At 58.1% G+C, this 22,621-nt stretch overlaps 10 protein-coding genes across 10 annotated transcripts; 6 read left to right on the top strand and 4 right to left on the bottom strand.

Moving 5' to 3' along the window:
- Nucleotides 1–56: 56 nt before the first annotated feature.
- Nucleotides 57–1,713, bottom strand: ISF_01450 (DUF500 domain protein; the record flags this gene model as incomplete). The annotated part of the gene is made up of 2 exons (XM_018845057.1): nucleotides 57–1,444; nucleotides 1,509–1,713. The coding sequence occupies 2 exons, from the start codon at nucleotides 1,711–1,713 to the stop codon at nucleotides 57–59; spliced, it is 1,593 nt and encodes a 530-aa protein (XP_018707823.1).
- Nucleotides 1,714–2,476: 763 nt separating this feature from the next.
- ISF_01449 (hypothetical protein) lies at nucleotides 2,477–3,550 on the bottom strand (the record flags this gene model as incomplete). The annotated part of the gene is made up of 1 exon (XM_018845056.1): nucleotides 2,477–3,550. One exon carries the CDS (start codon nucleotides 3,548–3,550, stop codon nucleotides 2,477–2,479), a length of 1,074 nt encoding a protein of 357 aa, XP_018707822.1.
- Nucleotides 3,551–4,192: 642 nt separating this feature from the next.
- Nucleotides 4,193–4,787, top strand: ISF_01448 (hypothetical protein; the record flags this gene model as incomplete). Its single annotated transcript, XM_018845055.1, has 2 exons — nucleotides 4,193–4,202; nucleotides 4,276–4,787. 2 exons carry the CDS (start codon nucleotides 4,193–4,195, stop codon nucleotides 4,785–4,787), a joined length of 522 nt encoding a protein of 173 aa, XP_018707821.1.
- A 966-nt stretch (nucleotides 4,788–5,753) lies between these two features.
- Nucleotides 5,754–7,307, top strand: ISF_01447 (hypothetical protein; the record flags this gene model as incomplete). Its single annotated transcript, XM_018845054.1, has 4 exons — nucleotides 5,754–5,844; nucleotides 5,890–6,154; nucleotides 6,588–6,748; nucleotides 7,291–7,307. 4 exons carry the CDS (start codon nucleotides 5,754–5,756, stop codon nucleotides 7,305–7,307), a joined length of 534 nt encoding a protein of 177 aa, XP_018707820.1.
- Nucleotides 7,308–7,738: 431 nt separating this feature from the next.
- On the top strand, nucleotides 7,739–9,067 carry ISF_01446 (hypothetical protein; the record flags this gene model as incomplete). Its single annotated transcript, XM_018845053.1, has 1 exon — nucleotides 7,739–9,067. The coding sequence occupies one exon, from the start codon at nucleotides 7,739–7,741 to the stop codon at nucleotides 9,065–9,067; it is 1,329 nt and encodes a 442-aa protein (XP_018707819.1).
- Nucleotides 9,068–9,786: 719 nt separating this feature from the next.
- Nucleotides 9,787–10,839, top strand: ISF_01445 (2-nitropropane dioxygenase, NPD; the record flags this gene model as incomplete). The annotated part of the gene is made up of 1 exon (XM_018845052.1): nucleotides 9,787–10,839. One exon carries the CDS (start codon nucleotides 9,787–9,789, stop codon nucleotides 10,837–10,839), a length of 1,053 nt encoding a protein of 350 aa, XP_018707818.1.
- Nucleotides 10,840–11,129: 290 nt separating this feature from the next.
- Nucleotides 11,130–12,978, top strand: ISF_01444 (ATP-dependent RNA helicase DDX18; the record flags this gene model as incomplete). The annotated part of the gene is made up of 3 exons (XM_018845051.1): nucleotides 11,130–11,525; nucleotides 11,582–12,433; nucleotides 12,487–12,978. 3 exons carry the CDS (start codon nucleotides 11,130–11,132, stop codon nucleotides 12,976–12,978), a joined length of 1,740 nt encoding a protein of 579 aa, XP_018707817.1.
- Nucleotides 12,979–13,457: 479 nt separating this feature from the next.
- ISF_01443 (FAD binding domain protein) lies at nucleotides 13,458–15,014 on the top strand (the record flags this gene model as incomplete). The annotated part of the gene is made up of 1 exon (XM_018845050.1): nucleotides 13,458–15,014. The coding sequence occupies one exon, from the start codon at nucleotides 13,458–13,460 to the stop codon at nucleotides 15,012–15,014; it is 1,557 nt and encodes a 518-aa protein (XP_018707816.1).
- Nucleotides 15,015–15,377: 363 nt separating this feature from the next.
- Nucleotides 15,378–15,620, bottom strand: ISF_01442 (hypothetical protein; the record flags this gene model as incomplete). The annotated part of the gene is made up of 1 exon (XM_018845049.1): nucleotides 15,378–15,620. One exon carries the CDS (start codon nucleotides 15,618–15,620, stop codon nucleotides 15,378–15,380), a length of 243 nt encoding a protein of 80 aa, XP_018707815.1.
- A 945-nt stretch (nucleotides 15,621–16,565) lies between these two features.
- On the bottom strand, nucleotides 16,566–20,986 carry ISF_01441 (canalicular multispecific organic anion transporter 1; the record flags this gene model as incomplete). Its single annotated transcript, XM_018845048.1, has 2 exons — nucleotides 16,566–20,705; nucleotides 20,780–20,986. The coding sequence occupies 2 exons, from the start codon at nucleotides 20,984–20,986 to the stop codon at nucleotides 16,566–16,568; spliced, it is 4,347 nt and encodes a 1,448-aa protein (XP_018707814.1).
- Between the last annotated feature and the right edge of the window lie 1,635 nt (nucleotides 20,987–22,621).

The following is a 22,621-nucleotide window of genomic DNA, read 5'->3' as shown; positions in this document are numbered from 1 at the left end:
CTAATGCACCTACTCCATATACACCGTCTTCTTTGCCTTCATAAATAAACAGTAAATCATTTCTTTACAACATCCAAATCCAAATCTTCAAAGTCGGCCTCTACCGTCTTTGGCTTCGCCTCTACCACCACGTGTCGAGGAGGAAGTGCCGGCGGCGGGCCCTTCGGGAGCACCACTGGCTTTGTCGCCGCCTCTTGCGCATCGAGGAACTCGCCGTCCTCGGCGCCATAAATGCTCATCTCATCCAATTCGCCCTCCGCAATGGCCGAGTAGGGACTGTCCGCTCTTCCATCGTAGCGTGGTGGTGACAGATCCCCTTCCCGCACCGCCTCGGCCGCATCATGCCTCGTCAGGACGCGGGGCCCGGGACTGCTCGTCTCCGGGCTCGTCGCCGGTGTCGTCGTCGTCGTCGTCGTCGTCGCCGTCGTCGTCGTAGTGTCTTCGCCATCTGTTTGCGTGGCGGCATCCGACGTCGTCGTCCAGGCACTTCCGCTGCTCCACCGTGGTTTCCGCGCCGGCGCGTCACCGAAGCTCGCCCGGTATGTCGGCGGCGATCCTGCCGTGCTGGCGCGGGGCCGAAAGCTGCTGCCGCTCCGCGGGCGGAACTCAAACTGGTCGCTGGATACCCTAGCGTGGGAGCCGGCCTCGACAATCCCGAGACCTTCCCTCTCGAGCGCCGCCACACCGTACGGATCTGGATCATCCTCTCCGGGGAAGCCAAATGTGGCCGTAGGCGACACGACGTCGACGTCCCCCGGTGCCGGCTCCGCCCCCAGCTCCTCCAGCACCTTCTCGTCCACGTCCGCGCTGCCCTCCGCCGCCTTGAGCGCCTCCATCAGCCTCCTCGTCTCCCGCCCCGGGACGTGCCGCACCTTGCCCGCCAAGATATCCGCCGCCGCGATCGCCGTCTCGTTGTAGAAGCGCGCATTCTCGTCCGTCCGCTCAATCACCACCGTGCCGTCCACCTGCACGCCCGCGTAGAAGCCGCGCGACTTGAGGTACGTAAAGACCGGCCTCCCTGCCTGCTTGCTCCAGTGGCCGTCATTCTCCAGCACGCCACCCACGCCAACGGGCCCCGCGACGGCGCTGACCTCGCCGCCGAGGGTGGCGCGGATCTTGGTGAAGGCGGCGAGGGCGGCGCGCGTGTTGATGACGAGCACGCAGTCGTAGATGTCGACGCCGACGAGGAAGCCGAGGCCGGCGGTGTGGAGCAGGATGCCGGAGGGGGGCGACCAGGAGCCGTCGGGTTGGCGGGCGACGAGCACGCCGGAGCCGCCGGCGCCGGAGATCCAGAGGCCAGTGCGCATGGTGGTGAAGATGGCGAGGCCGACGGCGTTTTGGATGACGCTCTGGGGGATCTTCTTGAGGACGCGCTGCTTCTGCTTCGGGCCGGCGCTGTCGGGGACGCCGGGGGAGGGCTCCTCCTCGGTGTAGAATCCATCCTCTGAGACGGGGTGTTAGTGCCGAGGTCTGACAGGCGATCTGCTGAGCATGCACAACAAACGTACTGCAAAATGATTTTAGAATTCTAGCTGCCTTGTCGCTTTCCTTGTCGAGGGTCGTTGGCCAAAAGGCCTCGCTGCCGATGCGGTTGGAGAGTCTGTTGATGGGCGCGCCAAGCTTGTCGACGACTTTGAAGGCCTTGTCGAAGCCCTTTTTGCTTCCCTTTTTTGTCGTGTCCCATGACGGGAGATATGATGTGATCTTTTGCATTGTGAGGGAGGCAGCAGCGCTGCGGGCGCTAGTCTAGCGATCAAGTGCGCACGAGAAAGTGAGTTCTTAAACAATGCAGGGAGATAGGTGCTGACAGTAAGTTTGAAGGATTAATTCTCAGAAATTGTTATGCCGGGGAAAAAAAGGGCGAGCAAAACATATCTAGGGGTGCATTGCATTTTTAAGCAATCTGGTATGACGTCGCTGCCGGCGCTGCCGGATGGCGGAGCTGCCTCGGGCTGCTGCCGGGGCCGGGAGTGTCGGCCGCGCGTCACCCGAGGCAGCCCGAGAGCAGTGCTATTGGTTCGCTTTCCTGGGCGCTCCGAAGTAGACAAAATTGCCTTTTTAGCTACTAGTTGATTTGCGGTGCTGTCAGCATCATCTCACGGCTCTGGGTCCCTAGGATTTTTCCCGTCACAGCCCAGATAGTAAAAGCAACTAGTAACTAGTTGGCCAGAGTTGTTGTTGACACCCAAGGTATTGAGACAGTGATCCTATTCCAGGGGACTACGGGAGACGGAAACTATCTAAAGCCTGTCGCTCATTCTCAAAGCACCCGGCCCATACGATGGCGAGAGGAAGATGGCCATCATCATACTACCGGGTAGTGGTGCGTATGGGCAAAACAAGTAGGTGCAGTACCATTAATCAGATTTGGATTTTGTGAGGGCGATTTATGGGCACTTGAAAATATTCATGTAAATAAGAGTATATAACAATATTTCTAAAATATTATTGCGCAATGCTCTCGCGGGCTACAGCCCTACGCCTTCTTGCATTTATCAGTCGACTTGAGACCAGACGGGCAGCCCGGCATGGCGCTGATGCTGCTCGCATGATCACTGCCGCGGAAGGCAGCGATGGAGCCAGAGCCAATCGTGCCTCGAATCTTGGAATCGTAAATCTGAATCTCCGCACCCCAGGTATTGCTCAAGTCCGGAAAGTAGCACTGCACGTCGCGGTCCATCTGCTGATAGTCCCCGTCCTTGTTCAGCAGGTCGACATCCTGCTGATCGTTGAAGCAATCGGTGTAGTCGATGCCGCCGTTGGAGAAGTACTCGTCGTTGTACTTCTCGCGCCTCGCGAGGCCCGCCGCGGGGTGCTCGTTGCTCTTGTGGCCGAAGCCGAGCGACATGACCGAGTGGTCCGCCTCGTGGGCCGTGAGCGTAAAGTGCAGGCTCGAGTTGTGGTGGTTGTACATGTGGAAGACGGGCCAGAGGGTGCCCTCGGTGAGCGCGAGGCGCGCCAGCTTGGGGTGGTGGTGCGGCATGAAGCCGTCCAGCGCGACGGGCATGTTGAAGAGCCGGCTGAGCGTCTCCTCGGCCTCGAGAACGGCGTCGTCGCGCTTCCAGCCGCCGATGGAGATGCCGTTCTGCGCCAGACGGTCGTGGATGATCTTGACCGTCGAGGCGCCGTGCTTGGCCACGCCGATGAAGGTGGCGGCCGTCGAGATGGCGCCCCAGACGCAGGTCGCTGCGTTGCCGGCGCTGCTGGTGAACTCCTTGCAGCTGGTCGCCAGGCTGTAGAAGGCGAAGACTTGGTTGCCCGTCCACAGCGCGGCGCCGAGGAACCAGAACGGGAACCGCTTGGACAGTGTCTTGCCGCTGGGGTCGTCGTGCTGCGCCTGAAGCTGCGCCTCCAGGTAGGCCTGGTATTCGCGCTCCTTGCCCAGCTGCACGGCCATGTAAGCGACGCCGAGGAAAGTCATGACGGTGACGACGGCGAGCACGGCCAGAATCTTGATGGCTCTCCGGAGGCGGCGATTGAAGCCGTTCATGCTGGCCTGCGTGGACAGGTACTCTTCACCTTCCGGGAATGCGTGGTAGTCTGCACCCATGCTGAGATGTGCTTGTATTGAGGGATTGAATAAGGGATATGGAATGATAGAGAGATGAATTTCACATAGCCAGAGGAGATTATTGCCATCTATTTATACATTTTGCTCGCTCTCAGTTTCTTCCTCTTTTCCGGACCTACCAAACTCGACATCACACATAGTGAGGACATACCTGGCAAAGGAGTTTGTTTTTCCGCAGCTAGAAGGCCCTAAAGCCCTATTATTGAACCAAACTGGTTGATTTGAAGTCCATATCGAAGCCCAAGTCGGCATCGACGTGCCCAGACGGCAAGATGTTGCCGATGGTGTTGCATTGCAGGGCCAAGCCAGTAAATTCTGACAAAACCCTCTTTAATTTGTGCACCAGCTATAGAAAGAGTGGAAATTGTTGAGCGAAGGAAGCGGGAATAACAAAAGAAACAAAAGCCGCACTCATTGAGCACCCATCGTGAGCCAGTTCCCATGACGTCAGCCAAGCCGGCACGGTAGTTACTCTATCGGGAATATTCCGTCTCCTTCAGATACATTGGGCAACGGAAGATGCTGCCGAAGCCTTGTGGGGATTTCTGATTTGACAACTCTGACATCGTACGGATTACATTACATTGCATTGCGAGCAGTCTGTCTTCTGCCGTCCTAGTAATGACCTCCTGTGAGCAACCCCCTCCCTCCCTCCCCCGGAGCTCCATCACAACAGGTCCGGATGAAACTGACCGACACTTTAGTCTTGTACTCCGCAAAAGCCGCCGAGGCAGCGACGCACCAGCTGCCGGCGCTCCTTGACCGGCCACGCATCCTGCATATCCTTCACGACGAGACGCTGCTGCCCCGAATCCTGTGGCCCAGCAGCGTTATGATGAACAGGCAGCAGACCCTTTCCGGCCTGGAAGGCGTCCTTTCAGACAGCAAGATCGGCGTGTCCCTGCTCAAGCTGCAAGACGGCGTCACCAGCGTCGAGAAGGTCGGCGGCGGCTTCACCATGACGGTAACCTACACCGTTCTCGACGCGGGGGAAGACAGCAGCTCGCATACGTTACGGCTACGGGAGGAGCGCTCGGTTCGCGCACTGAAGCCGATTGCCAGCTTTGCAAAGTTCAAGGAGGAGTCGCCGGTGAAGACGCAGAATTTGCTGCGCTTCTTTGCGGCGTGGGCTGCGAATGGGGCTGATGATGCTACGGCTGCGCTGGAGAGCATCGCAGAAGCGAATGTGCAGGATGAGAAGCACAAAGACGACTGAGGTCCAAGGGAGAGATTGAGGGGATATTTGATTCCATGATTTTTAAAAGTTGGTTACTCGTCCCAATGCATTGCGCTGGTCCAAGCAGGTGCCCATTTTCTTGTGTGGCCCCTCTGCCAGGTACTGGCGAGCGAGGAATGTCTCTGCGCCTTGGGGGCATCTTTTATGCAGTCAATATCCGAACAAATTAACGATATCTAATAAAGCACGCGCTTACCAAGACAGATGCTTACCAATTCTGCCGAGGTTGAAAGAATTCGCTTTGCTAACCCTTGGTCTGTGTCGCAGAACTGGGTGACCCAGCGGGCTGGGACACCCCGGCCTCAGCCGAAGAAATTTAAGAAGAAATCGCCACCAAGATAGAACGGGCTTAAATTAGGCCGGAGAGTGGTCCTCATGGAACCAAGCTTGAACTGTGCAATGCGACCAACAGAGTGCTGCTCCATTGACCATGCGAGTGCCTGCAGTACTCCTGGCGTTGCGGTCCGCAACCTTGGCCATGGCAGATAACGTCAGTGGATATGCAGTAGAATCTGGCTCAAGTATGTCCGCATTGAAGGGGGTTGCAGTTGCCCTCTCATTACAAACTCATTGAGTGCTTCCTACGCTGTCGCTAACCAGTCCGCGCAGCATACACTGCTTCCTGCGATACTGCTTACGGCTTCACCAGCCTTTCCGGCACTCTTCCGGCCTGCACAAACACATTTCACGGGTCGCAATCTACTTACTCCCTGTTCTACTTTTTCTCGTGCGCAGGCTCTACTCTGGTTAAAGCTTCGGTGGAGGGTGTAAAGGGTAATGTAGCAACGAGTACGCTTGCGACCTACAAATGGTGAGTTGCCCTCAACAGTATGCGGCGGATCACTCTGACGAGCAGTGAAAAGCCTCGGACAATGCTCGACTGTCAGGATCTACAATGCGTACCCTTCCGCCACGACCACGCCATCAGCAACGTACAACCTCGCCATGTGCTTGAGCACCGACGACATGTACACGACCGATACGTTCGTGGTCGGCGTGGATGGACACTTGCCTAGCGATGTTCAAGCGCTCTATCGTTAGCCGTCGTCGGTTCCTCTTGCAAGCTTGACAGCCAGCGCAGCCTCCAGTACCGGCACCTCCACGCCTGTCGGGGGTGACTCGTCCTCAAACAAGGTGCCCGTCATTGTCGGTTCCGTCATAGATTGTCTGGCCGCGATTGATCTCATTGCGGCGCTCATCCTCTTCCGCCACCGACTGTTTCGCAAAAAGGCAGCAGATAGCGCGCCCGGGTCGGGTGACGGTGACGGCGGCGGGCCGGGGCTGGCAGAACTCGATACTGAGGAGAGCCATAAGCTACCCAGGCAGGAGATGGTAGACAGCAGCCCGTTGGAGATGGGGGGTTCGACATTGAAGCCACCGGAATTAGATTCGTCACAGCCAGTTCAGGCACACGAGGTGCCGGGTGCATCAGCGCGGAGAGTTTATCAGCCTCCGGCTTAGTTAGAGTGCGTGTATACTCGATACAAGATTACTTGGAGTTTCATGATCCTTTTTTTCCTCTTCCGTGCGCGTGTCTGAACGGCATGCCGCCTCGCGTATTGGGTTGAGATACTGTTGGCGGGTGCGGTAACATTGGCTTGCTGACGCCGATATCCCGACCCTGCAAACTGCTCATCGCAAAGGGGGCTAGGCGTAATATGTTGGGTCAGATTCGTTCAAGTTCATTTTGCGACACGGCTAAAGCGGCTGACAGAATGCAGAGCTCAAGAGCCGATGCAATAGTCTAGGGCTACTGCTGCAGAACTGATATGAATGCAGAGGCGACATCGAGGATCTGGAACGAGCGATTGGCTCCTCTCGCAGGGCGGCGACGCTCACAGCCAGGACAGACCCCTCGCTGGGGAAATGGCTCACCAAGGTCGCGTATCAGCTCGAGCTCCTGTACGGGCACACTGGAAACATTGCCTGTCTCCGAGAAGGTGTGCAGCTTTGCCGATTCGTGCTGTCAACGACGGCAGAGCATCACCCAGACCTGCCCCGGGCGGTTGTGTGTGCTGGGCAATGCACTGAGACGCCTGCACGGGCACAGCGGCGACTTGAATGACCTCGATGAAGCTGCCACGCTCACACAGCGGGCCGTTGAAGCCGCCGCGGAGGGAAACCCAGAGCTGCCGCACTTCGTTGCCAGCCTTGGCAAGGCTCGCGAGACGCGATATAACTGCTCGAGGAATGCGGACGACATGAGTGAAGCCATCAAAGCGTTGCATAAGGCGGTAGATCTGACTCGGCCAAGCCATGCGAAGTATGCGTTATGGTTGAAGGGATATGAAGAAGCGATGAAGAAAAGAAACTTGGAATTGTTGAGACCAAACGGATATTGTTGTTCCCTCAGTGGTGTTTCACTTCGTTTTAGCGCATACGCCTGGTGAGAGTCGGCGGAACTCCAATGATTTATAGCGCACACCACGGTACATAGTTAGCGCAATCACCAAAGTTACATGTTAAAACTAACAATTCACAGAATATTCCTCGGTCTAGCTTTTTGTTGGCCTCTTTGTGAATTTTTCGAGCATTGCTTAAAAGAGTGTTTTAAACAGATTTGTTACACATCCTAGAATCTCATTATAACATGGAATATTAAATACTTATGGTAGACGTCATAGGGCTTATTGGCGCGACACTGACAACTAAACTTCCCCACCCAGACTCATGAAGCCTCTCTTGTCTCCCTTCTGTCGCGCATCCTTCTTCCTGCACACTCTGAGACATCCTTGGTTTGCGCTACCCGCGCTGTCATTGCCGTGCACGAACTAACATACCGAATTCGAAATGCAAATTCGGGCTTTGCGACTGTAGATGGCCTTTTTCTGTGCGCCGACCAGCAAACTTGCCACCCATCCCATGCCCAGCCCATCACGACCAACCTTCTTGAGCCCTCCCTCCCGAGGACTCGCCCCGACCCGGCCACCATGGCCTTCCTAGAAGACCCCCGCCTGCGACAACGCTGGAACCAAATTACACACGATGCGGAGGCTGTTACCGAAAATGCCGCCGCTGGCATCTGGTCCTTCCAGCAGCACTACATCAACCCCTGCCTCGGATACCTGAGCCACTCGGCCGAGCAGTGCACCGCCGTGTGCTTAGGCGACCCCGACGAGCGCATGCGCCGTCGGCGAGAGCGCGAGCGCGGCGGCGCCGGCGCCGAATACTCGTTCGACTTCTACGACGACTGGTACGGCCAGGACGATGCCCAGGATGGCGGCGCCGGCGCTGGCTTTTTCGGCAGTTGGGCTGGCGAGGACTGGGATCGCCTCCTTGCCGGCAGCGGCAGCCAGCGCAAACATCTCGGCGGCGAGGGCGCGACAGCCGAGCAGCCTCGGCGGAAGCGCGGCATGAGCTACGGGACCAGGGGAACGCGACGCAAGGCCAGCGAGCACGATCCCACCATCATTCCCAGCACGCAGCCCATCGGCTTCCTCAGCAAGTTGCCCTGGAAGATGGGCGGCACCCTGCGATACAAGCCCAGCGCTGCCGACCTGCAGGACAACCCTGGCAAACATGAGGTTCTCGAAACGGCACCTCTCCTCGGCAGCGACGACGAATCTGACTACGGCCAGCTCATCGTCTCCCGCAAACGAAGCGGCACCACGGGATCTGGTGGCACCGGAGGCACATCGGACTCCTACCGTTCACGCGGCGACCTGTTTCCCTCTGACGGTGAGGGTGAGGAAGACGCCGTGGTTTTGGACGACGACGTCACCTACGACATGGTCCGAAACGATCGCAGCAGTGCGAAGAGTGACAAGACGAGGAGCAGCAAGGGCAAGCGACCGGCCAAAGGCGAGGGCTTCTTTGCATCAAGAACCCTCTCGAGAACGACGATAGCATCTAACTCATCCGCCGACACCATGCCTCTACGACGCTCCATATCATCGCTCGCAATCAGCCCCGCGGTTGAGCGCGTACCATCCCTGCAGGACTTGCAACTGGAGGAGGACAGGCTGCGGGACGAAGAAGAGCAATACATTGCCCACAGGAAAGAAGCAGCGGCGCAATTGGCCACACAACTTGGGCTCTCACCAACGGATACGGATACGTACTCGATTGCCGAATCCAAACGGCTACCTTCGACAGGTGATGAACCTATCCCGCTACCCACACATGAATCTTTGCGACAACCGTTGGAAATGGCCAGCGATGTGACGAGCGAGGAACAACATAAATTCAAACCGAGGCAAGACTCACAAACAACACCACAGGAGTTCGTCCCTGCGCGGCTGCCACACTTTGGCTCATGACCCGTTTCAATATCTGCTCGGTATACCTGTACATACATAGTACGACGTGATGGCTGCCTTGGGTTGGCGGCTAATTTGCCTCGGGAATTACAATGGGAAACACTGCGAGATGGTCTCGCAAAGCATACTGATTTATTAGCGCTGTATTCTACATAATTCGAGACGAAACTGTCTCTATGGCGTTTTGAATGGGATATTCTGTTCCGCGCTGCTTTTGACCCCGCCTCAGCTCTCGCGTAACGTGCTGGAATCTTCAGAGCCCATGTAGTGTAGTACAACGACACAAAACATTGATTCATCAACAACTCATTGTCTATCACCCCTAGTTCCCGTGCCTGGTAATAAAACGATCGACTGAGACCAATAGGCCACGTCAGAGCGTTTCCACGGTGCCCCGTTTCCCCGCGAAGGAATCCGGGGTCGGTGGCTTGACAGCAGGCCTCGGCTACAATTACCCCACAGACCTCAACGCTATCACCATAGCTATGTATGGATGTATGTATATAACCGAGTGGCTATTTTGTGAGCCGGCACGCAAGAAGCCGTCCGATCCGGTTCCAGCTGCATGTATTATCTCCCTCCCCTGATTTTCATTTAATTCCATTCGTATTCTCCCACTCAACAGTACACAGCAAGCCTCTCCCTACGTCTTTCTCCAACTGGCTAGGCATAGACTGCATCCGCACAGCCGCGTCTATCTCGCGAATAAATCACACACAATGGCTCCCGCAGGCCCCATCACAACAGAGCTCACCAAAGTGCTCGGGATCAAGCACCCGATCCTCCTCGCCGGCATGGCGCGTGTGTCTGGCGGGCAGCTCGCCGCCGCCGTCTCCAACGCCGGCGGCCTCGGCGTCGTCGGCGGCTTCAAGTACACGCCGGAGCAGCTCAAGGACATCCTGGCGGAGCTCAAGGCGGGCCTCGCGCACCCGGACCTGCCCTTTGGCGTGGACCTCGCGCTGCCGCAGGTCGGCGGCAACGCGCGCAAGACCAACTACGACTACACCGACGGCAAGCTCGACGAGCTCATCGACCTGACCATCGCCAGCGGCGCCAAGCTCTTCGTGTGCGCTGTGGGCGTGCCGCCCAAGTACATCATCGAGAAGCTGCACAAGAACAACATCCTGGTGATGAACATGGTCGGCCACCCCAAGCACGCCAAGAAGGCGCTGGACCTGGGCGTCGACATGGTCTGCGCGCAGGGCACCGAGGGCGGCGGCCACACGGGCGAGATCGCGACGTCCATCCTGATCCCGGCCGTGGCCGACGTGGCGCGGCAGTACCGCCCGCCGCTGCTGGGCGGCCCGACGGCGCTGGTGGTGGCCGCGGGCGGCATCTCCAACGGCCGCGGGCTGGCGTCGTCGCTGATGCAGGGCGCGTCGGGCGTCTGGGTCGGCACGCGGTTCGTCGCGTCCAAGGAGGCCAACTGCAGCGAGCAGCACAAGGCGGCCGTCGTCTCGTGTGACTACCACGAGACGGAGCGCTCGCTCGTCCTGACAGGCCGCCCGATCCGCCTCAAGGTCAACGACTACATCCGCCAGTGGCACCAGCGGCCGGACGAGATCCAGGCGCTGTGCGACAAGGGCGTCGCGCCCATCATGCATGACTTTGATAATGGAAAGGAGGACATTGACCTGCCGCACCTGATGGGCCAGGTGGCCGCGTCCATCACCAAGGTTCAGCCTGCGGGCGAGATTGTGGATGAAATGGTGGCTGAGGCTACGGAGATGTTGCACAAGGCAAGCACCTTTGTTGGTCCGAGTAAGCTGTAATTATTTATGAGCATTACATTGCTGTATCATGTCATTAGGCTCCTGTAAAATTGCATCATGAAATTCATGTTTGCGCCCGTGCCATGCTTCTCGAGCCGTGCGGAGTGCGAATTGGCGAGTTACCGCACTGTAGGAACCACCAACACATGGTGGGGCCATTTGTGAGTTTGGCTCCGCGCAACTTTTTCTTATCGATACTGTCCCAACTTTTTTTTGCAGCAAAATCCTCTGCGCCGCCTTGATTCATTGTGCATGCATTACCTTGTTGACGACGAGCCGCAAATCACATAATGGACCACTCAATAAAGAAGCGCAAGCGCCGAGATATCGAGGAAGCTACGACCGCCAAAACGAACGGCGCCGAAGGCATCTCGAAGAAGTCGAAAAAGGTCAAGAAACCGGCTCCCGTGGAGGAAGAACCCGAAGAGGATGACTTCGAGGGCTTCGACGAGGAGAACAATGTAGAGGAAGAAGATGAGTCGGAAGAGGAGGACAATTCGGAGGAGCAGGCAGAGGATGAGGACGAGGACGAAGATGCGAATGTTGCCGACCTCCCGACCGATAATGCCCCCATACTTCCCATGGCTGCCGACGCCCAGTCGTTCGAAGAGCTGAAGCTTTCAGACAAGACCATGAAGGCTATCAAGGAGATGGGTTTCACAAAGATGACGAGCATTCAGAAAAGTGTACGCGTTTCGACCGATCCGAATACCACCATGTCAGACTACTAACTCTCAGACAGGCTATCCCTCCTCTTATGGCTGGCAAGGACGTGCTCGGCGCGGCCAAGACTGGCTCGGGCAAAACGCTTGCATTCCTGATTCCCGCTATCGAAATCCTCTCTTCGCTGCGCTTTAAGCCGCGCAACGGCACCGGCGTCATCGTGGTATCGCCGACGCGCGAGCTGGCGCTGCAAATCTTTGGCGTCGCGCGCGAGCTGATGAAGCACCACTCGCAAACGTACGGCATCGTCATGGGCGGCGCCAACCGCAAGGCCGAGGCCGAGAAGCTCACCAAGGGTGTCAACCTGCTCATCGCCACCCCCGGCCGCCTGCTCGACCACCTCCTCAACACGCCCTTCGTCTTCAAGAATCTAAAGTCGCTTATCATTGACGAGGCCGACCGCATTCTTGAGGTTGGTTTCGAGGACGAAATTCGTCAGATTGTCAAGGTCCTGGCCAACGACGACCGACAGACCATGCTGTTCTCCGCTACCCAGACGACCAAGGTCGAGGACCTTGCCCGGATATCACTGCGGCCCGGTCCGCTCTACATCAACGTCGACGAGGAGGAGCGCTTCAGCACTGTGGATGGCTTGGAGCAGGGCTACGTCTTGTGCGACGCCGACAAGCGCTTCATTCTGCTGTTCTCGTTCCTGCGCCAGATGCACCAGAAGAAGAAGAAGGTCATTGTCTTCTTCAGCAGCTGCAACTCGGTCAAGTACTATGCCGAGCTGCTTAACTATATCGACTGCCCCGTGCTTGACCTGCATGGCAAGCAAAAACAGCAAAAGCGCACAAACACATTTTTCGAGTTCAGCAATGCTCCTCACGGTATTCTTATTTGCACAGACGTCGCTGCCCGTGGTCTTGATGTAAGTCTCAGACAACCTCCCTCCTGCTCCAATCCCCCTACTAACGTGGCCAGATCCCTGCCGTCGACTTCATCGTCCAGTTTGACCCGCCCGACAACACGCGCGACTACATCCACCGCGTGGGCCGGACGGCCCGTGGCGCGGGCAAGACGGGCCGCAGCCTGCTGTTCCTGCAGCCGAACGAGGTCGGATTCCTGTCGCACCTCAAGGCGGCGCGCGTGCCCGTGGTCGAGTTCGAGTTCCCGGCCAAGAAGATCGTCAACGTGCAGTCGCAGCTGGAGAAGCTGATTGGCAAGAACTTTTACCTGCAGCAGAGCGCCAAGGAGGCGTTTAAATCGTACCTGCACGCGTACGCCAGCCACAGCCTGCGGTCCGTCTATGACGTGAACAAGCTCGACCTGGCTAAGGTGGGCAAGGGCTTCGGCTTCCCGACGCCGCCGCGGGTGGACATTACGCTGGGCGGCTCGATGAGCAGGGACCGGGTGCAGGGCCGGCGGACATATGGCAGCCAGCCTCGTCAAAATGTCAACGGGAAACGGCGGTAGAAGGGGGTTCGGTTGATTTTCTTTGGTGTTTTGTTTAAAAGTCATATGTGTCTGTTTACCCAACATTGTTTAGTGCGGATTTCGGCATACTCTAGATGAAAAGAATAACAGATGAATTTATAGTCATGACGGTTGCGAGATCATGATCACTGTTTTCTTTTTCTTTTTTTTTCTTTTTTCTTTTTGGATATATTAACGGTTATGGATTGATGGACCACGGATCGGCGATGACGCCGCGGGCCGGCTGTTAGTGGCGCAGGGGAGGTGGGGATTGCTCAGCTCGAACCTGTCCGCTCCGGGACTCAGCTGTTGCCGAAACTTGCTACAGTAACTCAATTCAAGCATTTCTCATCTCATTTCCGGACACCAATACTCACCGACCCAGATTCCTTCTTGCTCCTAGCTTACACACACCCGTTACTTGCGGCTTGATGTTAGCCGCCGCTGCCGAGCCTTCCGGCCTCGCCCTCCCTCCTACGATGGAGAGCCACGACGCCGCCGTGCGCCTCATCGCGGAGCGCGTCCGGCACTTCTCCTCGCAGCAGAAGCCGTTCCGGATCTACCACGGGTCCACCAACAGCACGCGGACCTCCCAGCGGCGCCCCGACAACACCGTCGACACCAGCGCCCTCACGCGCGTCCTCTCCGTCGACGCTGCCTCGCGGACGGCCCTCGTGGAGCCCAATGTGCCCATGGACGCGCTCGTCGAGGCCACGCTGGCGCACGGCCTCGTGCCGCCGGTGGTCATGGAGTTCCCCGGCATCACCGCCGGTGGCGGCTTCTCCGGCATGGCCGGGGAGAGCAGCTCCTTCCGGCACGGCGCGTTCGACGCGACCATGCGCTCTGTCGAGATGGTGCTGCCGACGGGGGAGGTGGCGCGCGCGTCGAGGACGGAGCGCCCGGAGCTCTTCTGGGGCGCGGCGTCGGCGTTTGGCACCCTGGGCGTGGTGACGCTGCTGGAGATTGAGCTGCGGGAGGCGAGGCGGTACGTCGCGCTGAGCTACGCGCTGACGAGGAGTAGCAGAGACACGCTGGCGGCGATGGAGGAGGCGGAGGCGGCGGCGGAGACGGATTACATTGACGGCATCGTGTTCGCCAAGGACGCGACGGTGGTATGCGTGGGGAGGCTCACGGACGACTTGCCGGAGGGGAAGTCGCCGCGGCGGTTCTCGCGGCGGACGGATCCCTGGTTCTACCTCCGCGTCCGGAACGTCCTGAGACAGCTTCAACAGAAGCCTACGGAAGCGGTGGTCGACTACATACCGCTCCGGGACTACCTCTTCCGGTACGACCGCGGCGGCTTCTGGGTCGGCCGGTACGCCTTCCGGTACTTCCTGACGCCGTTCAACCGCGTCACGCGCTGCGCGCTGGACCGATTCATGCACGCGCGCGTCATGTACCGTGCCGTGCACCGCAGCGGCCTCGCCGACACGCACATGGTGCAGGACGTCGGCGTGCCCTACGCCGCCGTCCCGGACTTTTCCGCCTGGCTCGACGCGCAGTTTGGCATCTACCCGCTCTGGCTGTGCCCGCTGCGCGTGCAGCGCGACGCCCCCGACGCGCAGCACGGCCTGCACTCGGAGTTTGGCCGGCCCGGCGCCCCGAAGCTGATGAACTTTGGCGTCTGGGGGGAGCTGCGCGGGGCCCGTACACGGCGCGAGGTGGTGGGGAGGAACCGCGAGCTGGAGAGAAAGGTGCAGGCGCTGGGGGGCAAGAAGTGGCTGTACGCGCACGCATACTACCCGGAGGACGAGTTCTGGGCGCACTACGACAGGGAATCGTACGATAAGCTGCGGGAGCGGTACGGCGCGGGGTACCTGCCGAGCGTGTACGACAAGGTCAAGGTGGATGTGGAAGCGGAGGAGGCGGCGGCGCGGGCGACGTGGCGGTCCCGGGCGAGGCACGGCGTCAAGGAGATTTGGCCGGTAAGAGGCGTGGTTGGGTTCTGCAAGGCGGCGGTGGGAGGTGATTACTTGCTGCAGAAGAGTAGGGGAAAGACGGAGGAGGATGCAGCGAGTGCGAGTAGGACGCCGTGATGATTGCAGAGGTTGTTGTTTGGTACAAGGTAACATGTACGAGTTAGGTTGGTTAAGGATCGAATAGTAAATAGATTGGGTATAAATAGAAGCAAGTAGAAAAGACAGATGCGATGAAAGCAAGCAAAAATGAGGCCGCACTGGCATATTAAAACAGAAACCCAGGTCATGACTTTTCTCGCACGCATTCATTCGTGCCCGCCCGTGGAGATGAATGTGTTGACTTCCACCGCCTTTTTACCAATAATACATTTTGAGTTGTCGTGCATACATGACTAACCAACCTACTCCTTTCAACGCCTCTTCTTTCGTCGATAGTGTTTGTGTGTTTGTCGGAGCAACTCGCCGAGGCAGAAGCCTTCCTCAGGGTGTCCGCACCTCGGCAGCGACCCGCGCGTTGTTGCTTGAGGGGCCGACACCGACGGTGCCTGGGAACAGGGCTTTTTCCTCCTCTTCCATGAGGCTCTCCAGTCTGATTTTGGGCACGGAGCCGGAGCCGGTGCCGGGCGGGGTCTCCGAAGTCGGGCTTGTGGAGGGCGGCGTGAGGGACGGCTGGCGACGGATGCGGTTCCGTAGGAGACCATTTGACGCTCGAGGGCGAGCCATGGTGTTGTGGTCTTTGGTATTATTTTTTTTAATCTTGTAAAGGGAGAAAACCGTCAAATCTCACCACCGTCAGCGGCAAAGGAAAATTTGAAGCTTGGAAGAAGGAAAAAAAAAAAAAAGGGCTTAGTCTACACCAGCCTCAACTTAGACCACAACCGGCGTGACTGACTAACTTACTTATTAGGCCGTAAGCCGGCCACAAAGCAAGCCAAGGAAGGGACAAGAGCTTGCATGTTTTATTGGCCAGTGATAAGATAATGCGGCAGAGCCAAGACACGGGTTGCAGATGGTCGGCACATGGCTTGACTTGCGCCAGGGCCGCTCACTGGCTGCAGCGCAATGGCGCGCCGATGATGCTAAGATGACACGATGGCTGGCAGAGTGCTGGAGTGTCGCACTCGGGCAGGGATCGGCGTGCGCGTGCTGGGCGACTGCCGCTGGGAGGCTTGGCTTGGGCAACTCACAGTGCAGCTTCTCTCCTGTCACCACACGTCCTCCCCCTCCTGGACAAGCAGGCGCCCTTGGTGCCTATAATGCAGGTGTTGGTGGTGGTGGTGGTGGTGTGGCTGCTCTCTTGCATAGACTTGCATCTTGCACCTCCTGCCTTTGCTGGTAGCATATGTGTCGATAGATGGAAGGAATGAGAGATACGTGTTCGGCTCACAGCGCATGTGAATTGCAAGACGTCCAGAAAAAGGTGCGTGAATATGGCTTAACTTACCCTGGACTCTTGCTATCAGCTCCCCTTGTCTCACATGAGAGATGGATGCACGCCAATGGCATCACCAACTTGGAGTTGGTAACACGAAGGAGGAATGTGACTGAAAGTGTAACCGTCGTATAGTCAATGACTAGCAAAGTCGGCGATGCTCAGTGAAGCTGACACAAGCCTCTTCTGTCAGATGACAGGTCCAAGGTTAACAAGCCCCAAGGCTAGCCCGACTCTCACGAATCATCACCTGAATCTCCAGAGTCGGAATCCCCTTCACCATCAGCAGCAAGCATACCACGATCAAGGCGAACAATCCGGTCAGCGCCACCAAGGCTCGACTGACGATGGGCAATCGTCAGCACGGTGCAGCCCCCAAAGTGGTCCTCCATCGCCTGGTGGACAACCCTCTCCGTTTCAGCATCAACACTGCTGGTTGCCTCGTCTACCAGAATAACCTTGAACCCCGTCTCCCGCTGACGTAGGATAGCTCGCGCGATGCACATTAGCTGCAGCTGCCCCTTGGAGTACCCGACCTCATCCAGCATGGCATCGAGACCGCCCTTGTCAATCGTCGGCGCCCAGATGTGAAGACTCTTCAGCAATTTTTCCAAGTCGTCGTCTTGTTCCCCGGCCTTGTCCGCGTAAGCCACGTGCGTCGCCTTCTTCCCATCCTCGTTCATGGAAAGTGGCAGCAAGTTGGTCCGAATGGTGGCGTCAAACTGAACCTGATCCTGCGTGATGGAGATGGATCGAGCTCGCAGCTCCTCCGGTGCTACAGATGACACAGCGATTCCGTCAATCTCGACGCGGCCGTCAAATTCCAGAAATCCAAGCAGCGTGAGCAGAAGCGAAGTCTTGCCGCTTCCACTGCGCCCGGCTATGCCGATTCGCTCCCCTGGACGGACCACCAAGGACAGGTTCTGCAGCACCGGTCTCGATCCAGGGTCTCGAGAGTAATACGCGAACAGGTTCTGCACTCGCACGCTGCCAAGCGCCGGCCAGCTACTCGGCAACTCCGTCACCGCGGACCTCCTCCTCTCTTGCGGCGTGTCGCTCCCGAACATGGAGATCCTCGCCAGGGCGCTCGAGGACGTTTCCAAAGTCGTAAACGCCGTGATGGTCCCCTCGAGGGCCTGGCTGAGATACAGAAGCCCCATAAAGGACAATCCGACCGCAGGCTGCGACGAGCTCCCTGGTATGAGCAGCGTAAGCGCTACGAGCAGCGTTCCGATAAAACCGGTGACGAGACCCAGCACCAGCGACAACCAGCATTGGATCGCCGCCAGAACGTAGTACGGCTTCTGGGAGTCTTCCAGCGCCGCTAGCGCGGCCTCCATGTTGGCCTCTTGCCAGCCAAACGCCCGGATGTGCGTCAGTCCGGCGGCCGTGTCCTCGAACAGCGTATACAGCGGCGTCTTCATCTCTAGGTCCAGGTGGCGCACCTGCCGCGACGTGCGGAGATAGCAACGCTGGATGAAGTAGAGCACGACGAGCATCGCGGGCAGCACGGCGGCGAGGTAGGTGGCCCCGGACAGAATGACGCCCGTGTTGATGGCCGCGTTGGCGCTCGCGTAAATCGTCCGCATGTAGGCGCCGGGCAGGCTCCGGGAGATGAGCGTCATGTCCTGGCTGAACAGGTTCAACAAGCTCCCGACCTTCGTGGCAGAGTAGAAGGCGAGCGTGCAGCCCATGGTGGTCCTGACGAGCTTGTCGTGAAGGGTGGCGGAGGAGCGCGGGGAGAGCAGGACGTGAAGAACCCAGTACTCCAGCAGCCCGTTGATGCACGCGGCGACGGCGACGGCGACATAGCCGATGAAGAAGGCGGAGCTCGCGGGGTCGACTTGGATCCAGATCCGGATGTAGATGCCGGGGATGATCTCGAGAGCAGAACCAAATGAGACCAGCAGGGCGTGGAGCAGGAACTTGAACTTTCCGATGGGGTTGATGAAGAGCTTGTACAAGTGAAAGCCACCTCGTTGCCGAAGACTTGAGTTCGGGGAAACTGCACCTGGTTCGTGTCTTTCGAGGGATCTGCGTATAACGTCCTGCTCCTTGTTCTCATGGACAAGTGACACGTTTGTGTTCAACGGGAGGAGGGCGGCAACAAGATGATCCGTGTGATGCAGCGGGCTTCCAAGCCCTGTCTCTAGGGTAGCAGTTCCTCGACCGTTCAAGAAAAGGATCTGGTCCGTCACGTCTCTGCTTTGGGGGAGGTATGTGGCAAGCAAGACGGTGGCTCCGGACTGACGAAACAGTCCGTTGGTTCCGCAGAGCTGATGGAGGATGCATATCGCCGTGACGGCATCGAGCGAGCTAAATACATCGTCCAGCAAGACGATTGTAGTCTCGGCATACGCGGCTCGGGCCAAAGCTACGCGCTGACGTTGACCGCCGCTCAAGTTGGCGCCGTTGTTGCCGACGACATAGTCTTGTCCGTCCGGTAGCCGTGCGAGGTCATCTTCAAGAAAACAGGCGCGAATGACTCTCTGAAACTTGGCTTCATCGTATGGAGAACTGCCTATGACGTTGTTCCGAATCGACGTATTGCGCAACCATACTTTTTGACCGCAGTACGCAATGTCGGAGGAGCCGACTTGGATAGAGCCAGCCAGTACCTCGGTCTCCCCGAGCAGTGAACGGAGGAAAAGGGACTTGCCGGCGCCGGTTGGACCGAGCACTCCCGTGACGGAGCCCGGAGCAAGCTCGAAATCGACATCTCGGAGAACTGGCCTGGTTTCCCCAAGCGGTGCAATGTCCGCGCGGCGCAACGTGATGATGCTTTGGGTGTTGGGAGGCGACTCGTCTCGATCTTGCGCAGCGTTTCTGGATCCCACCCTTGACCGAGAATCCCGAAGCTCATCGAGTTCCAAGAAAGCTTGGATGCGAGAAAAGCACACCAATGTGCTTGAAACGGTAGAGACTGTTCTCAAGACGGCGGCGAGTGGCCGGACGACCAGCGAGATGACAGCAAGCATCGGGAATACCTTGACCGCTGTAATTCGGTGGTCAAATGCAGGTCCGAAAAAGCCGGAGGCGATGACAATGACGGGCGTCATCAAGTCACCAAACACAATCGGCCCAATAGATAGAGCCTCCAAGCGTCGATACCTCTTGGAGACACCAATCTCGGTCACTCGAAGTTGCTGCAGGAACGTGCCCACCGTCGGGCCTAGTCCAAGCATCTTGATCGACGTAAGCTGTGGCAAAACCCTCCCCGTGTGCGCAATCCTCCTCTCGATGCTCCTGTTCCACGCCGACAACCGCGGCGACATGGCGCAGCCGAGCAGATACGCCACCACAGTCGTCACCACCAGCGGACCCAGCACCGCCAGGGCAGCCACGCCAATGTAATCGGACAACAGGTACACGCCGAGGCTTAGCTCCAGCGCGCCGATGGGAATCTCGAGGCACTGCGGGACCCCGACCGCGATGCCGTCCATGTCGGCGCTCATCAGCGTCGTCGCCGAGGCCGCCGCCGCGTCGGCCAGCCGGTGCGCCTTGTCGAAGAGCGCCGCGATCAGTGCGCCGCGCAACCCGGTCACCACGCGGTTCGTCCGGTGCGAATACGAGGCCCGCGCGAGGGCGACGCCAAAGTAGACCAGCGCCGCCGCCGCCACCGCGCCCCCGCGCTCCTCGCTGCTGCTGCTGCTGCTGCTGCTGCTGCTGGTGGTGGCCCGCCCAACGATACCGACGACGCAGCGGATCACAAACGGCTGCGCAAAGGTGAACCCGGTGACGGCGAGCCGGGAGGCGACCAGGCCGAGGAGGCGACCCTTCCACGTCCTCAGGCACGCCTCTAGTAGCGCGTTCCGTGCCCGCGACGGTCGGCGATGCGGCTTCCAGTAGCGGGCGAGCCGCCGATGGAGGAGCGCAGACGACAGCTCCGGGTCCAGCCGGTCGAGGTGGCGCAGCAGCAGCGGAGGACCGCGTCGGGAACCGATCGCGAAGACGGGGCCGAGGAACAGGAAGAGCAGTCGCCGCAGCGGACCGCACGTGGTCTCCGGTCCGGCATCGCTGCGGAGGGCGGGGTCGATCAGCGCAGAGCGCTTGGAGACTTCCTGCAGAGCGAGCAGCGAGAGCCGGAGGGCGCTCGAGACGGCGACCAGGCCGCCGAGCGGTGCCAGGCCCGGGCGGAGGAACAGGGAGCGACTTCGTGCGGCGTCGGTGAGGAGGGTGACCAGGAGATAGGCGCTGAGCCACGCGGAGGAGCGGATGTGACGCCGGTGGTCCGCGCCGAGGAGGCCGGCGAGGCATAGAGCGGCGAGTAGATCGACCGCCGCCGCGGCCGAGGTGACGTTTGTGAGCTGTCTGCCCGATGTGATCCTGACGGCGACAAAGGATGTCTGTACTGCAACGAGAAGCGCTGAAACGGACTAATATAGGAGATTTCAGTCAGGACGCCAGGGTTCATGCAGATGAAGATGCCCCGGCCATGTCCTTTGCTTACCAGCTTCACCCAAAGGAGCGCCGTCGTCCGAACGCACACGGGCACTTGATACAGGCGAAAGAAGCAGACGATGGATCCAACCACCAAGCATGAGGAGACGGCCAGGCTAAAGATGAACTCCTCAAACTTGAGGGTAAAGTCGGGTGTCGGGCCGGTGCTGCCCCAGAACCCGTGATCCGAGAACTCGTGATCCGAGAAGGTGGCCATGATGACCGGCAGGCCGGCGTGGCAGCAGCAGTTCTTACAGAATTTAGCAACTTGTGAACGGGCCGCATCAAGCTGCGATGTAGTCAACTCTTCCTGTTTGAGAATGCCTTGGAAGCTGAGACTGGGTAGCGACTGTGGGTGGGTAGGGAAGGACAAGAGACGACGATAATACCAGCGCGAGGACGCCGCGATTTGCTGGTTAGAACAACATTTAGGAGTCCAATAAACGATCATGGCAAGTGGCCCAGTTGTCAACAGTCATAAAGACAAGGAACTTGTGTCAAGAACCTTTGCATTTAGATGGATCTATTGATGCCCCCAGATTGCACCCACAGTGGCTGCAGGCTCGGCCGAATAACTCACTGTCTGTCGCTTCAATGGGTTCGCTGGCAACAATAATAGATTGCGCTTGTTATGGAAGTGGCTTGAAGCCAGGCGAAGCAGTTGTTTTACCCGTCATGCACGATTTCGGAGGGGGAGGTTATCAGGGCGGCCAGCAGGGACAAGCGACTGCTTCCGTCCTCACTCACTGCACCTGGTTCTCATCTTCTGGAGGCGCTGAAAGTAAAGAAAAGGCATCATCTTGAAATTTCTACCATCATAGTTGATCTGGCCTATAGTTGAAGCTCGATTTACACCCACCAGGGCCGCCTGTCGAGGAAGGCCAGAAAGCTTGCCTGCCCCTCCCAGCATCAATTCTTGGCCGCCTCCGATCCAAACTCCCCGACGTAGGCGGGCTTCTCCATTTGCATCGGCGTGTTCAGGACTGCCGTTTCCTCCATTGTTAGCCTTGACCGGCAATTTGATGCGGACAAGGGGGACTCACCGGGGGCTGCGTGGCCAACGATTGCGAGAGCAAGGACTGCGGCGATGAGGCCGTTGACAGAGGGAGGCATCATGAATTCGGAGCTTTCAGGTTGTTAGTGCAAAGTGTAATCTCAGATGATAGTTTACAAGGAACGAGATCCTGTATTAATACAAGCAAGAAAGCAGGCCCTGGCGGAATCGGTTTCCATCCGACAGCCTGGTTCCCCCCCGCTACATCTCGTCAGGCTCCGCCCCGAAACTTGGCTGCGAACAAGTCCATCGTCCAAGCTTGTTGGGATTGGCAGTTGGTGATCAAAATGGCCTGACGATTGCATTTGCATCAAGCGGGGGTTGACCGAGGTGCATGGGAAGCGTCGTCGAGAGGTTTGCAAAGAAGCAGATCTTTTACTTACCCCGCCTAATAGATCCAGGGACTTTTGTCCAGGTAGGATTCCGCCTCCATGCAGTATGCAATAAAACCAGCCTTAAGAGTCAAATAAAGGACGTCTTGGAAGCCTCATCACAGGAAGGATGTTGGTGGCGCTCGTTCGTTCTTAGGACGGGTCTAGGGTAGCTACCGAAGTTGACCTGATTTGATCTGATTAGAATGATCTTTCATGTCCGAGGAATCCCTAGGAAGGAAAAATGCGCCTAGCGAGTCTATCTGATGTTCTAATTCATACGTGTTCCTGCTTCGCGTTAGAAGTTCGTGTTGGCCTACTGCTCTATCTTGGGGGCTGTGTAAGCAGAGAGCCTGGTACTCATATGAGAAGCTGAGGCACTTGCGACAAGTGCTGTTAAAAACCATGACTTCCGAACTGAGATTTC

This window comes from Cordyceps fumosorosea (genome assembly GCF_001636725.1).
Source record: "Cordyceps fumosorosea ARSEF 2679 chromosome Unknown scaffold_2, whole genome shotgun sequence".
In the NCBI taxonomy this organism is placed as follows: domain Eukaryota; kingdom Fungi; phylum Ascomycota; class Sordariomycetes; order Hypocreales; family Cordycipitaceae; genus Cordyceps; species Cordyceps fumosorosea.
Note: the sequence above shows the minus strand (reverse complement) of the source record. Positions and strands in the feature narration are given on the sequence as shown.